General features: G+C 43.8%; 1 protein-coding gene and 1 long non-coding RNA gene across 2 annotated transcripts in view; one reads left to right on the forward strand and one right to left on the reverse strand.

Moving 5' to 3' along the window:
* LOC149445783 (uncharacterized) overlaps positions 1–2,033 on the reverse strand; it is a 500,460-nt gene extending 498,427 nt beyond the window's left edge. Inside the window, exon 1 of the long non-coding RNA XR_016306320.1 lies at positions 1,930–2,033. This is a non-coding gene — a long non-coding RNA (uncharacterized LOC149445783). The remainder of the gene's footprint in view (positions 1–1,929) is intronic.
* Positions 2,034–12,974: 10,941 nt separating this feature from the next.
* The window catches only part of ALG6 (ALG6 alpha-1,3-glucosyltransferase), an 84,148-nt gene continuing 83,890 nt past the window's right edge, over positions 12,975–13,232 (forward strand). Inside the window, exon 1 of the mRNA XM_089653381.1 lies at positions 12,975–13,202. Within this exon, the coding sequence (XP_089509507.1) occupies positions 13,124–13,202 (79 nt within the window). The 5' untranslated portion in view covers positions 12,975–13,123. The remainder of the gene's footprint in view (positions 13,203–13,232) is intronic.

Below are 13,232 nucleotides of genomic sequence, written 5' to 3' on the forward strand. Positions count from 1 at the left end.
GTAGGCAGTGCGCAGGACAAAGCAGTAGGGACAAAATATATGTGAAATGCATTGAAACAGCAATGTTTTACTATATAATAATCATTTTTAAAAAAATTACATTTTTTAAAAATTTCAAATTTGCCGCCGGCGCCCGTACGTCCCAACATCACAGGGACTGGAACACGGAAGCTGGATGCCGGAATTGGCCGGAGGAGATGGCCGGGGACGCTGCAGGGGACACATCGTGGGAGCGAAGGACAAGGTAAGCGCTGCAGGGACTCCCTGAGCAACACCGCATGGTAAGCCCGAGTGTAGCTCGGGGTTACCGCTCTTGGTACTGAAATTTTACACTCGGAAATACTGCCAAGGGGGTTAACATTTCTTGTTGCATATCCTTACGATCTATATGAAAATATACCATTTGGGCCCATTCTCCATGTTCAGCCATACACTGGCATGCAAGGGCATCTAGAAGCATTTTCAACATTTTAACATTTTGTAGCATTATAGGATTATTGTACAAGCATATTTTATGTCAAAAATTGGTTTAGCCACATTTGTTTGATGCTTTTGGTCACTGGAAATAGTTGATAGCTTTTTTATGAGCAGTTTCCCTTACACAATAGAAATGTAAATTTTCAAAACAATTAAAATACATTTATAGACAAAATGTTTTTTCTAGTTTTGTATACAGAAGAGTCAAAACACCTGACAGATTATACTTTGCTATGTCCCGTCGAGGAGCTTTCCCTTCACTTCCTGCCCTGGAGACACAACAGGAAGTGAGAGGAAATATCTACAAAGTAATGCAGGCCATACATGGTTCAAATTCCGAACGATTTTTCGGAAACGTCTTTTGCTTGGTAATCCGATGGTGCCTTCGTTGATTTAAAAAATCGGCCGATCAAGTCATAAAGTTCACCCCATATAACATGCAAAACTTCTGTTCCTTCCAGGTCAGGGCTCATGCGCATATTCTTTTCGGAAAAATCAGTAGAAAATCGGTAGTTTTTCACCAATTTTCCAACATGCCCGATCACCGAAAAGGGGAGGAACCACGAAAATCGGCCGGTGCCATTGACCCACTAACAGAGTGAAAATCGGCCGACCAAGTCATAAAGTTCACCCCATATAACATGCAAAACTTCTGTTCCTTCCAGGTCAGGGCTCATGCGCATATTCTTTTCGGAAAAATCAGTCGAAAATCGGTAGTTTTTCACCAATTTTCCAACATGCCCGATCACCGAAATGGGGAGGAACCACGAAAATCGGCCGGTGCCATTGACCCACTAACAGAGCGAAAATCGGCCGATTATTCTTAGGTCCGATTTTCGACCCATGTATGGCCGGCCTTAGGGGAATTGCCACTTAGGTACCTCCAGAATGGGTGTTCCTATTGGAAGATGTGTCTTGTTCTAGTGGCAGCTGGGAATTGTTGGATTTCCCATCATTTTCTCTTTGGTGGACACCAGAACAATTAAAGATGGGGAATCTTCCTGAATCAGAGACACAGACAACTTGAAATACCTGACAGTGGATCTAATCTTTCCCTACTTTATTCAAAAAAGGTTTTGGATATACATATACTTCCAATATACTAGGTAAGTCTACATACAGCTAGTTTTTATACCTCAAACACTAAGCTCAAGACCCTAGGATGAACAACCCCACTTGAAAATATGATTGCTAAAATCCAAATATTTTTTTCAGAAAGCAGTAGAATGCCCTAGAGTGGCTTGTGGTATATAGGGGCCCATCACAAAAGACGGCTATAGAATTTGGAGTACACAAAGACCACATTGGGCCAACATCCACTTCCCACCCTCTTAATGGGTTGTTAGACGGTGGTAAAGGAATACAGAGAAAGCTCCAAAGCTTGTTAATGTGGTTAATCTACCCAGCTTGCCCCATCAGAGGAAACCCACAAAGATGAAGTTGTGTCCTTACTTTCAAATCAGGCAGGAGAGCCTCTCTCTGATATCCACCAGGTCCAGTGTCTAACCACATTGCTTGTAAAAATGTAGTGGTCAAGATTTGCAGAACAAGTCCCATTGACGGGGACGGTGGGCTGAGTTTGGCTGTTGGCATGTTTATTGGAGTAATGTGTGTGTGAGGGCATTTCTAAGGCCTTTGATGTCAGAACGGGATCGAGCTCTTTGAAATCGTATACTCATTTTTACATCTTCTCCGGGAACAGAATGCAGCTAGCGAGGCCAGAAACCCTAGAAGACGGAGAAGGCTCTTGTGAGCGTTCTTTGGCATTCACACTACTATTGCTGGAGGAACTTCACCCACCGTCATACCCCGCAGTACTGACATGACTGAAGTTAACTCTGCCTGGACCTCATCGTCTAATACTCTATTAGAACTGCTGACTTTGTCCCCTCCCTCTCGTTTTGCATACTACGGCCAATGGCCTACAATAGAACCGGAGCTGTATTTAGATATGCAGCTAAATATGAAGATGGAATAGATGTACAGGAATTGTTTGATCTGCCCAACATTTTGTAAAGTAATAGGATAATGAGGGTAACAGCAATTTTTAATGACTATCATTCTGTAGACCTCATACCACTGATCCTATCTGCTCTCTGGACTACTAGAGAACCACACCATAGTTTTGATTCTGTTCCTAAGCTACTACATACCTTCCATTCCTTTGTAGGCACTCCAAATGGGATTCAGGCATGAACATAAAGGCCTGGCTTGACCAAACCTTCATATTTGGTGAAGAGAAACTGATATAACCGCTAAAACTAATATGCACTACCCACATCCCTACTTAATATAAAAGAAGCATCTGTTTCCTATGTGATGTTTAAAGGCAACGCATAGTAAAAAAATTAAAACAGTTATTTACAAACTTTCAACATATAAAACATATCGAGTGGCATTTTATAGGTCTACAACAGTGGTCTCCAAGCTGTGGAGGTGGGCCAAAAGCGGCCCTTTGCTTGCCTTTATGTGGCCCTTGGGGCATTATTCCTCCCATTGATACAAGGCACTAATCCTCCTACTAATAATAACCATGAGGCACCATTCCTTCCACTGACACCAACAATGAGGCACTATTCTTTCCACTGTTTGATCCTCGCAAATGAACATAAAGATCTCTTGAGTCATCTGACATGTACTTACATACAAATTGTTGTGGACAACAACAGTGGGGCATAATTCCTCCCACTGACACCAACAATGAGGCACTATTCTTTCCACTGACACCAACGACGGAGCACTATTTTTCCCACTGATACCAACAATGGAGCACTATTCTTTCCACTGACACCAGTGATGGTGCATAATTTCTCCCACTGACACCAGCAATGGGGCATAATTCCTTACATTGGTATAAATGATGGAACACTATTCCTACCACTGACACCAATGATGGGGCGCTATTACTCTTTTATCTGAACAGAAATGCTATGTAACCACCCATCATGAGGCATTGTTTACTCACACTGACACTAGGGCATTTACTACTCTCACTGTCCACAAGCTGGCCCCCCTAAAGTCTGAAGTACAGTAATCTGATCCATTGTTTAGAAAATTTAGAGACCCCTGATCTACAAGATGCAACATGGCAGTAAAATACTCAAACAGTCCTCTTAAGGGGACATCACATTATCATATGTTGCATATACATTCCACAGTAGTCCCCAGTAGGGCATAACACCCAACACATTTCAAGATGATTCCCCTCTCCTCTTCCTCGGTGCATATCTAGTAAAGGGTCTGCAAAAAGATTTAGGTGTCCATTTATGAACCAGCGGTAATAGATCGCTGCTCAGTTCTCCGGCATTCTCGGAGAACACAGTTCTCCTGTGAATGCAGTTTATGAAGCAGTTCTCCGAACGAAGGGAGAACGATCTCCAAACGCTGGAGAACGGTCTACAAACTCTGGAAAACAGCTGATTTTACTATAATCTCGCGAGATTACAGTAAAAGATCAGTTTACTAAACAGAGGTAAATTATCTCTGCTTAGTTTGCGGTCCCTCTGATTCTCCAGCTCTGGGCTGGAGAATCTGGAGGGAGAACACAGATCTCCAGCGAAGGGCTGACATGATCTCCTGAGTGTCATAAACTGTGAATGACCAGAGAATAGCTGAGATCCGTTGAATCACAGCTATTCTCTGTGTCATAAACAGACACCTGAATCATTATAAGTCAAGACCTCACAAAAAATGAATATCAAGATCTCTTGAGTCATCCGACATGTACTTACATACAAATTGTTATGGACAAAAATTAACCAGCCAAGATACAATTAGAAACAATCCAGGGTCTGAAGGCATCTCATCAATTGCCGTCATCCATCTCAAGTGGATTTGAGTCTGCCCCAATAAAGAGATGCAACCACAAAGGCCAACAGAACCACAGCTGAAGATATTAGGAGAATACGCTAGTAGACAGATCTACCAAATAGGTACAACAAATAAATGTAAGCTAACTCCTGGAGCATCTTAATGATGCCAATTTGTAAGAAAAAAGGAAGCGTTCCAAAGAGTTCATGTTGGGCATAGGTCAAGACCGGATTAAGAACATCATGGGCTGGGTGCTGAGGATTTTGGTGGGCCATGCGTCGGCGTGGGTCTTGAGGAAAAAGGGCATAACCACACAGGCCCAACTCAACGGAAGTTCCAGGCTTCAGCAAGAGCTATGAGATAAGGTGGGTAAGCGCAACCGTGCAGGCCTTACACAGCATTACGGAAGCTGAATGCCAGGCTTCCGTTAGGACTGCCCACCCGGCCCCTGTTATTCTGACACCCAGCCCAGGCAGTATGTGCAGAATGCAGGGCCGGTCAGGGGAGATCTCTAGCCCGTCTGCCCATTTCTTTTCATGCTCAGCTTGTTCTATTTGGGCGGCTGGGCCTTTATTAAGGCAGGGGCCTGGAGCTGCACCTATGCTAATCCAGCCCTGGTATAGGTCATAGTATATACAGTATCTTTAGCAATGCACTAAGGAAGCTTGAATATGTTTTGGTAAATATCTGAAAAAAACTAAAATTGTGCCTGTGTCCAAATATATATGGCCCTAACTGTATATATAATATACTTGATTCATAAGTAAATACAAAAATAGCTCCAGTGTTCCATGTAGATAATGCTTACCAGCCTAATGGCGATCCTCCTTGCATACACTATATGTGTGTTCTAAGGCAGTGGTCTCCAAACTGTGGCCCAGGGGCCGGATCTGGCCCTTTGCTTGCCTTTATCTGGCCCTTGAGGCACTTTTCCTCCCACTGATACAAGACACTATTTTTCCCACTGACACCAACAATGTGACATAATTCCAGCTACTGATATCAGCAATGATGCCCATTGACACAAACAGTGGGGCCCAATCTCTCCCACTGACACCAACAACAGGGCACTACTCTTCCCACTGACACCAATGATGAGGCACTCAAACTGACACCAACGATAGGGCACTATTCCTCCCACTGACACCAGCAATGGGGCACTATTCCTCCCCCTGATACCAAATTTGAATTGTTTATTCCCACTGACACCAGCACAATTTCAACTCCCAATGGCCAAAGACCAGCCCCCCTAAAGTCTGACAGACAGTAAACTGGCCCTTTGTTTAGAATGTTTAGAGATCCCTGTTCTAAGGCAATCAAAAAGTAAATGCACCAGCCCAAAAGTGAAATTACCATTAGGCTGGTTCGCATGGGAAAGTGTCTGTTTTCAATGGGAAACAGATACTTCTTTTGAATCCTTCATATTTGTGGCATGGAGCAGGGAGTAAAAGGTGAACTATATATTGTCTGGATCCAACATTAGTGACTGAATGAGGCTATCTTACTTGTCAATCCCAATTTACCTTAGATCTCTCAAGCTAAGGTTTTTAGTTTCAGTAAGTTTTGATTGAAAATATTTGATAAACAACATGCAGAGGCACAGGATAACTTTAAAAATATGGAAGTGCACATCACTGCATACTATACTTAGGCCAAATCCAGGTGCAAGTGTAATGAGCTACTATGTGTGGTGTTAGTGTGCAAGCCCCTTAGCAATGCATTGATGGTTGGTACAATGGTTAGAAATGGAACACGTCACGACGCAAACCATATTTGTTGCCTACTAACAACTGGCTTAGTGCACCTTTAAAAAAGCAGTGGGACCTTTAAAACCGCAGTGGGGAGAATTTCAAATCTGGGCACCATGCAGGGAAAGAAAATACTCAAGAAATAGAAGAGAGCAACGTAAAGAAGATAAGCAGAGAGAGAGACTATGGGAGGTGTGAAATTGGGATGAGAAAGGGGCGTTGGAGTTGGACCGTCACAGACATTGCCACACAAAACTGTGCCTTGACCCTCAGTACAGATTTTTTTACTTGTCCTGAAAAATGTGTTCCAGCATTTTATTAAACAGCTTACAACTGCTACATTTTTTCTAATCTGTGTAACTGTTGGGGTATCAGGCCACCAAGCCTTGACCAAGGTCTGCTTGGCAGTTGAATGTAGGTTAGGAGCAGGGGCGGACTGACCATTTGGAAACTCGGGCACTGCCCGAGGGCCCGGGGTCAGTAGGGGGCCCCATGAGATGCCCCTGGTACCTTTTTCATAGGCTTTTTTGAGTTTGGGACACAGGGGCCCCATGATCCCCTATTGCCTGGGGGCCCCATGAGTTGTCAGTCCGCCCCTGGTTAGGAGTCTAAATTGTCCGATGGTACAGTCTGGTGGTTTAAGATTTAATAGTACTATATTGGGATTCTTCAGGATACTGGAGCCTAGAACAATATATACTAATTGGTAGACCCTTGTTCAAAAGTGTTAGTGTTTGATTCTAAGGCAGTCCCATCATATACAGTATGTGCAAAAGTGCCAGCTGCTCCAAAAATCCTGAAAACAATTGTCTAAAGTGCTCAAAACCAATGTGGTCAGTCTGGGGAGTCAGATGTTTAAGCAATAATTTATAGTTGTTTTGATTGTTTGTTCAGCAATGCGTGCCCAGTCGTGTCTCAGATCTGGATCCATTGGTGCAACTTAAGAGAAATACCCAAATCTTTTTCCCAAAGAGAAATATAAGGCAGAGGAAATACAAAGTCACCCTCCTGGAGAGCATTATAAATCGAGGATACTACACCCTTAGAGAGAGGATTGTGAAGGATATCTGGTAATTCCTCCAAGATTCAACGGCGGATGTCCTTTGCTCTGAAGAGTTGTGTAATTGGCAGCAAATAAAGTCTCTTCTGTGTTTAAAATTCCAAGATAAGGAAGGTGGGATGTAACCAAATTATAGGCAAAATTACCCTGAAGAAATAGACTGAGGTTTTCACAAGAGTCCACAGACACATGATTAGGCCCTGATGTATCTGTAAACACCACATCATTATTAGAAATATGGAGTGGGGAGGATGGAGGTTTATGTAGACAACTATGATTCTGGCTTATCTCAACTGAAACAAGGAGTCCCTACCTTTTCGAGTATTATCTTCTTCAATACTTGCCAGCTGATGGTGTCCAAGTTACCACAGATGTCAAATTGTGGATCTGTCTTACCAATAATTATAATTTCTGCTTCTGTTTTCTGTATTTTACATTTTTACATTTTGCAATTCTAACTATTTATTCAAGTTTTCTGGGGGTCAAGTCCACTACTCCCACCAACCAATGTGTCCCTCTTTAAATTCTGCCATGTTTTAATGCCCAACCCCAGCTTAAACATTTTATTTTGTTTTGGATAAAGCAGGGAAGGGTTGTTTGTTGCTGTCTGTATGCCTATTACAGAGATTTTCACTCACTTCCTTTCAATCTTTCCATCGGTACACATACAAAAATGTATATAAAGTATGTTTCAAAATTTTTGGCCATACTTTTTATTTTTTATTGCAGTCTGTGACCTCCCATATGGTTGTCATAGAGACAGGAAATAAGGGAACCTCCCTCTAATAAGATCACAGACAGAAATAAAGACATACATCTTAACTCTTTCCCACTCAATGCAACACTAAAACAAACAATTGCAGGAGTCTGGATTTTTCCTGTATCCTTTTTGCTGCACACCTTGGCACTATGCCTGCAGTATTCACTTGTAATCAGGGGCGGACTGACCATTTGGAAACTCGGGCACTGCCTAAGCTTTCATCCTTCTCAGGTCCTCCTGTCTGGAGGTGAGCCCCTCTCCCATCTGGGCCCCCTCCCAGGCTGCTGCTTCTCAGCCTCACATCTTCTTCTTCCACCCAAACTCTCCTCCCTCCTGCTGAGTAGTTTCTGTTACTCTGAAAGGTTGTCCTGGCCCCTTGCCAAGCCTGCTGTTGGGGATTGGTCAGGATCCTCCAAGAGTACAGACTAGCCACTCCTCAGATCCAACCACTGCTTCTAGACCTTTCTCCAAAGTTCTAAAGCAGGGGGAAATTCCACAGGGCTGGTCTGCAGAGCTTCTCAGCTCTGACCATAATTTGATCCCTTCTGGTTATCACACCCAGGCTGCAATGATAAGCATGATGGGATGGGAGTTTGCTGACATTTGCCCTATTATTTCTGTTTGTGTTTATAAAGCTACAATATTCAAGCCAAATAGAAAAATTATTAAGAGGCTTTTGAAATTTGAGAACAAACAAGCAATATTTTTTTAATGGTTTTTAAAACAAACTGCTGGTCTAGATCAAAAGTGTAGAGACAGGGTATAACTCACAAACTCATACTATACAGTATGTAGCAAAAAGGCTTGTATTACAAGCAGGGGTGGACTGACAACTCATGGGGCCCCCGGGCAATAGGGGATCATGGGGCCCCTGTGTCCTTGCCCAAATTCAAAAAAGCCTATGAAAAAGGTGCCAGGAACATCTCCCCTACTAACCCTGGGCCCTCGGGCAGTGCCCGAGTTTCCAAATGGTCAGTCCGCCCCTGATAGGGACTGTTCCTCAGCAGCTCTACAGACAAGAACCTTTCCACTACAGGTGCCTTGTGGCATGACTGCCTTCCAGCCAAGCAGAGAATGGTCAGCACATCAACATTTGAAGTTCATATTAACATTGCTTGGCACAGAAAAGTCCAATGATGTTTTTGAAGACCCCTTTGTCACGGTGACATACTTGAGGTTTTTCTGCCTGTTACACAAAATGGGGAGACTTTCTGTTACTACCTGTTCCGTTGACAGCCATGTAAAAAAAGAAATCGAAAACGTGCCTCTACTGCTGCCCCTGTCACTCCCTTGAAGAGAAATCACTGGCCACTGAAGTCTTCTTCAGGGACCAACACTTTCTTGACAAGAGCTGCTCTTTATGGTTCCTCTTGCCTACCCCTACCCCTTTTTGCCCTGTAGAGGGGATACTAGAAGTGTCAAACTTAGGAGAAGGATTCAGCTGGGAATTACTCTTGTTCAGTGGTAAGGGCAACCAGAGAGGTAAATATTTACTGTCTTCTTTACTGGTACATGTTCTATTGGCATTCTTTGTTGGATGACAGGTTAATTAATAGAAAAGAGATCATAGAACAGGAATATCAAAAAGTTTCTCAAAATAAAGTGTGGTTTGATAAAAACTGTTATTGTCTAGAGGGCCACCAATGTGTCTCATCATGCAAAATACAAAATAATGCATGTTGGAATCTTCCCTTCTCCTTTTTCTTCAGAGGATTGGAATAAATGTTCATTTTTACTCATAAGCTGTCTATGTCCTCCTACTTACAAGAAAAAAGCTATAAAATTGTTCCTGTGGTACCGGAGCCCAGTAGACATCCATCAGATGTACCCTTCCTTTCCAAATGAGTGTCGGAGGTGTAGGGAGGAGGTAGGCTCCCCATTACATATTTGGTGCGGTTGCAGTTTAATCTCGCAAAAAAATGTTTACTTCTTGCAACTCGATGAGTATTTCTAACATACAGGAATCTCCAGCAGTGGCTCTGGTGTTGATAATCTCTGGGTCTATCTCCACAGTCAAAAAGGGCATCCTGCGGCAATGCCTACTGGCAGCTCAAACTGCTATTTCATGACACTGGAAATTCCACCCCCCACCCCACCCAGTCTACTGGAATGGGCCCAAATACATAATGAGATAGCAGCAATAGAGATATTGGTTACAGAAGACAGTCCCAACCCCAAAAAAGTCAGCATCATTTGGACATGTTAGAGGGATTATAGTGTCAATTTTCGAGCTCTAATCTCCCAGTAATTGGCCTTGTTTATTTCTTTCACTTATGGTGACTTTTTGGGTGTTTCTTGGATTGCTTATTTATACCCTCTTTTTTTTCTCTATCTCACCCTTTCTCCCTCCCTTCCATTTTCCCTGTTGTACCTTAATGCCGTAATTGTGTTATTGGCTCAGTATTGATTGTTGTATGCATGGCGAAGCTGGCAACTTATTCTACTCATTACATGCTGTCTCATCTGTTTTTTTCATATGCTTTGTCTGCCGCTTTTATCTGCTTGGAAGGAATAAAACATGGCATGTTTCTGTTTATTGTTTTCTAATGTTATTTCATGCCTTTGCACTGAAATACCTTAAACTCTAAATAAAAGGATATTTAACCACAAAAAAATGTATGTCAGCAAAATGTGTTTTTAAAGGTTCCTGTAAAACTGTACCATGGTGACCACCAGACCATCCAAAACTACTCAGAAACAGTTATTAGTTTTGAATAAAAATTGAGCACCTGTTTTTACTTTTATAAATATACACTATATTGCCAAAAGTATTGGGACGCCTGCCTTTACACGCATATGAACTTTAATGGCATTAGTCTGTAGGATTCAATATTGAGTTGGCTCACCCTTTGCATCTATAACAGCTTCAGCTCTTCTGGGAAGGCTGTCCACAAGGTTTGACCATTCTTCCAGAAGCACATTTGTGAGGTCAGGCACTGATGTTGGATGAGAAGGTCTGGCTCGCAGTCTCCGCTCTAATTCATCCCAAAGGTGTTGTATGGGGTTGAGGTCAGGACTCTGTGCAGGCCAGTCAAGTTCCTCCACCGCAAACTGGCTCCTCCATGTCTTTATAGACCTTGCCTTGTGCACTGGTGCGCAGTCATGTTGAAACAGGAAGGGGCCATCCCCAAACTCTTCCCACAAAGTTGGGAGCATGAAATTGTCCAAAATGTCTTGGTATGCTGACGCCTTAAGAGTTCCCTTCACTGGAACTAAAGGAACTAAAGGGCCAAACCCAACCCCTGAAAAGCAACCCCACGCCATACCCCCTCCACCAAACTTCACACTTGGCACAATGCAGTCAGGCAAGTACTGTTCTCCAGGCAACCGCCAAACCCAGACATGTCCATTCAATTGCCAGACAGAGAAGCGTGATTGGTCACTCCGGAGAACACGTCTCCGCTGCTCTAGAGTCCAGTGGCGGCACACTTCACACCACGGCATCCGACGCTTTGCATTGCACTTGGTGATGTAAGGCTTGGATTCAGCTGCTCGGCCATGGAAACCCATTCCAAGAAGCTCTCTACACACTGTTGTTGGGCTCATCTTAAGGCCACACCAAGTTTGGAGGTCTTTAGCTATTGACTCTGCAGACAGTTGGCAACTTCTGTGCACTGTGCGCTTCAGCATGCGCTGACCCCGCTCTGTCATGTGATGTGGCCTACCACTTGGTGGCTGAATTGCTGTTGTTCCCAGTTGCTTCCATTTTGTTATAATCCCACTAACAGTTGAGCGTGGAATATTTAGTAGCCAGGAAATGTCACGGATGGACTTATTGCACAGGTGGCAACCTATCACGGGACCACGCTTGGAGTCACTGAGCTCCTGAGAGCGACCCATTCTTTCACCAATGTTTGTGGAAGCAGCCAGCATGCCAAATTTCAAGGAGTGGAAACTGCATTTATTTTTTGACATTCTCCCCTGCTACATTTATACACTTATCCCAGCATTTAACTGATGCCTGGAAAGCTTCGGCATAGAAAGATTTGTCAATAGATCTGAACCATCCTAAGACAGCCGACTTCACTTCATCATCATTCTGTTCACCATTCGCACAGAAAGATTTATCTCTTGTGCAATTTCAGGACAGGTTATGCGTCGATTATCCAGGATCAGGCGTTCCATACGCTGAATGTTCACTGCTGGGAACCACCACGGCCGGGATGGTCACTAACAGACGAACCGCCATCTTTGAAACATTTACACCATTCAAATGTCTTCCTGCGGCTGAGCGTCTCATCACTGTACTGTGCTTGAAGTCTTCTATAGATATCCGCGAGTTTTATGCCTTCGTTCACAAGAAACGTCATCACCACACGCTGTTCTATGGACGCACTAACACTGGTGTCTGCCATCTTGGTTAATGGTCTCTGGACTGGCCCGCGACATGTGTGCCGCCTATAGGTAATAGGACACATTTGCCACCTATTACTATGTGTAGTACCGCCCCGCTAGCATCCTTTATTATATCTGGAAAATTAAACGTCCCTCGTATTATCGGCTCCAGCAGACATGAAATATTCCACATATATTATTCTTAAAATGGGGTGTTGTCTCTCTGAATGTATAAGTTTACACTTGTGGCCCGGGTGGAAAGGAGGGCGTTAAAACAGGTGGTTGAACTGCGGCTTTATCACCCTCCCCAACCAAAAATAGGCGGTATGCACATGCTGCAGGAAGTTAAGTCTGGTGGGCACAAACCTATTCAAATGCATAGGGCCACATCCCCAGACTGCAGTGCGGTGGTGCAGGATTTACAGGGTTAACCCAGGGCGACATATCGCCTTCCAGTCACCCGTCTGAAAGGTGATCCGCCATGGATTGTTCTTCAGAGAGTAACGCAAACGTAAAGGAGCCCGAACTCTGGTAATGTGCGTCCTAAATAGTGACATTATTTTGTTTATTGATTTTCTTTGATAAATTTGCAATAAAGCCAGCTTTACTACAGGTTTCATTGTGTCAAGGCGCCATTTTTAGTGAGGGCAAAACCCGAGAACAGAGCAGATGGATGTCAGCAGGCACCATATTGGGTGAGGGCAAACCTCCCCGCAGCACCGTGTACTATAACCCGGCCGGTGTTTTATATTTCACACTTCTCTTAGACAATACGGGGAGAAAACACAGCATATCATTCATATGAAAATGTTTTGGAGAAAAAGACCCCCACCCCCTCGTTTCCGAGGCAACAGAGACGCGGCGTCCCGGCAGTTCGGTGACGTAATGGAGGCGCCGTCTGATGACGTGTAGCGGAGAGCTGAGGCGGAAGACATGGAGGGGGTTGTGACAGCTGTATGTGTGCTGCTGGCTTTGACTGTACGCTGGGCCGTGTCTCTGTACCCGTACTCAGGTAACACTACAAGTCCCAGCATTCCCCCGT

The sequence above is a fragment of the Staurois parvus genome, unplaced genomic scaffold (genome assembly GCF_062004578.1).
Source record: "Staurois parvus isolate SC_StPar_1 unplaced genomic scaffold, SC_StPar_1.0 ptg000709l, whole genome shotgun sequence".
Classification (NCBI taxonomy): Eukaryota; Metazoa; Chordata; class Amphibia; order Anura; family Ranidae; genus Staurois; species Staurois parvus.